Source organism: Camelina sativa, chromosome 2 (assembly GCF_000633955.1).
Source record: "Camelina sativa cultivar DH55 chromosome 2, Cs, whole genome shotgun sequence".
In the NCBI taxonomy this organism is placed as follows: domain Eukaryota; kingdom Viridiplantae; phylum Streptophyta; class Magnoliopsida; order Brassicales; family Brassicaceae; genus Camelina; species Camelina sativa.
This window is the reverse complement of record NC_025686.1, coordinates 10587275-10589748: the sequence shown is the minus strand read 5'-3', so window position 1 is coordinate 10589748 and position 2474 is coordinate 10587275. Positions and strand designations below refer to the sequence as shown.

Sequence of the window (2474 nt, the reverse complement as noted above, 5' to 3'; positions counted from 1 at the left end):
CCGCTGAAGCAAACCTCTTGATCGAAAACCTTGCAGCGAGTAACAGCAATCATAGCCATGAGTATGATCGTTCTGTGCGTGTTGTTGGCTCCATGAATACATATGTTATTAAAAGTCTCACTGCCAAGGTGGACCTTCTTTTGAAGAGAGATCAGTAAGCTGTCAACATGTGCGACGGGTAGACAGGTGCGTATCAGCAAGTTGGAGTAAATTCAGGTTTTGAGGGGACAGAGGAGCTGAACTATGTAGGAGGACAAGGGAACTATCAGAATCATGGGTTTAATCAGAATTATCGAAATCATCCTAATCTCTCCTACAGAAGCACTAATGTCGAGAATCCTCAAGATCAGCTGTATCCTCCACATAATCAACAAGGTAACTTCCCACAAGTATTTCTGAACAAAGGTGCTGGATTTAATAGCTCAAATGTCCAAGGATACCACACACCATCTGCAGCTCCACAAGATAACAAACTTGAATTGATGATGCAAGCACTGTTGGAGGGCCATAAGAAAAGTTCTGCTGAGATTAATGTCAAGATTGATAGCATGTTCAATGATTTGAATGGGAAATTTGAGAGGTTGAGTTCACGTGTTGATTCCATTGATAAGAGAGTCTCTGCTATTTCTTCTAGCTCTAAGAACAAAGAGTCATGCAATGCTATAACACTCCATGGTGGGATTGAAGATGGGCTGAGTTGTGTTGTGATCAACTCATGTTTGGATTCCGCAGAGACGGGATCGGTCAATCCTGTGACTAGACCAGCCGATCCCGTCGATGACGCAGAACCAGTTTCACAAAGTCCTAGATCGATCGCTCCACGTCCAGACCAGTCGGTCCCTATTGCAGGTATGGGAAAACCCAACTCAGTTGTTCCTGATGCAGATACCAAGGAATCAATTCTTGCGGAACCAAAGCCCTATAGGCCACAAATTCCTTTTCCAAGAAGACATGAGAAGAAACCTCTTGATGAAAAGAAGTATGGTCGGTACAAAGAAGCTATAAGTGAGTTCATCACTGACATTCCCTTTGCAGAGGCAGTAAATCATATCTCTTTGTTTAAGAAGGTTTACAATGATGTTGTGGTTGAAGAAAAGGATTTGGTGGAGGTTAAGGCGTTTTTGGCTAGAGAGAAGAGCATTCATGCTCCATCTTTGAAAAGACTACCCAAGTTAGAAGATCCAGGAAAATTTGTTGTTCCATGCTCCATCTTAGGAGTGAACTTTGAGGATTCCCTTTGTGACACTGGATCCAGTGTGAACGTAATGTCTAAGGCTATTGCAGAGAGATTGGAGATTGATGATATGAAGGCTTCTAAGGTCTCACGTTTGCAAATGCTGTCACCGCAACTCCACAAGGCTTCATTAACAATTTAGATGTTCGAGTTGGGAATTGCTTGGTTGCTACTGATTTTCATATTGTGGAAATGAGCAAAGGTTCTGTTATGCCTTTGATTCTTGGGAGACCTTTCCTAGCAACAGTGGGAGCAGTTGTTGACTTGCCTAATAAGAGGATCACTTTCTATAACATTGATGATAAAGTCTTCTACAATGCAATCACTGCAAATAAAGCTATACAACATGGCTCTTGTCTAGTTGTAGAACATGAGAAGGAGGTGGATGTCGTGATATTGGGAGAGAATGGTGATAAGAATGAGGTCAACGAAGTCCTGGATGGAGACACTCATTCTTCTAAGAAGAGTTCTAAGAAGGTTAAGAAGAGAGACAAGCCGAAGATAGAGAGAGTAATACCAGATCTTCACATAACCTTGGTACCCCAGAGATATGTTAGAGACACCATTGAGTACAAGGTGAAGTGTAAAGGAATATCTCGGCCTTTCTCTAAAGTTAAAGCCATCCTCACTCCAGAGTGTAAAGAAAAAGGCCAAGAAGCAGTGGATGGTATGTTGAAAAAGGTTCTGGAGCTTAAGCTGACGAATTGGAGAGCTTGTTCTGGTATGAGTTCTCATCCTCCCATCACTTGACGCCTAAAACCACGGTCAAGCTATAGACCTTAAACAAGCGCTTATGGGAGGCAACCCATGGGGTTTGTGCTGGCTTACCCTTTTCTTTTTATTTGTCTTAGGATTTTGGTTTTGTTTTTAGGATTTATTACGGTGAAATCACGTCCGGTGTTAAGTGTTTTCAGGAACAGGTTCCAAACGTAGAAGATGCAAAAAAAATTTTTGTTCCAGGAGCTTCGGATCGATCGATCCGCCATAAAGATCGACCGATCCCAGTGGTTTTCTGCGGGTGTCTCTTAGTTCAATAATGTTTCAGATCGGTCAATCCCATTCCAAGACTGATTGATCCCCACCCTTGCCAACACCACTCCAACACCAGATGCAAGATCACCGGTTTTTGTTCCTTTTCCTTTCTTTTTCTTTTTCATTTTTCTTATTTTCTTTGTCGGATTCATTCTTTTCTTGGCTTTGCTTTCACACCGGGACGGTGTGAAGTAAGTCCGGGGGAGGG

The 2474-nt window shown here is 42.4% G+C and overlaps 1 protein-coding gene across 1 annotated transcript; it reads left to right on the top strand.

Moving 5' to 3' along the window:
- On the top strand, positions 7-1320 carry LOC109128422 (the record flags this gene model as incomplete). The annotated part of the gene is given in 1 exon segment (XM_019234691.1): positions 7-1320. A coding segment is annotated over 1 exon segment (838 nt), but the record flags the coding sequence as incomplete, so codon positions are not given.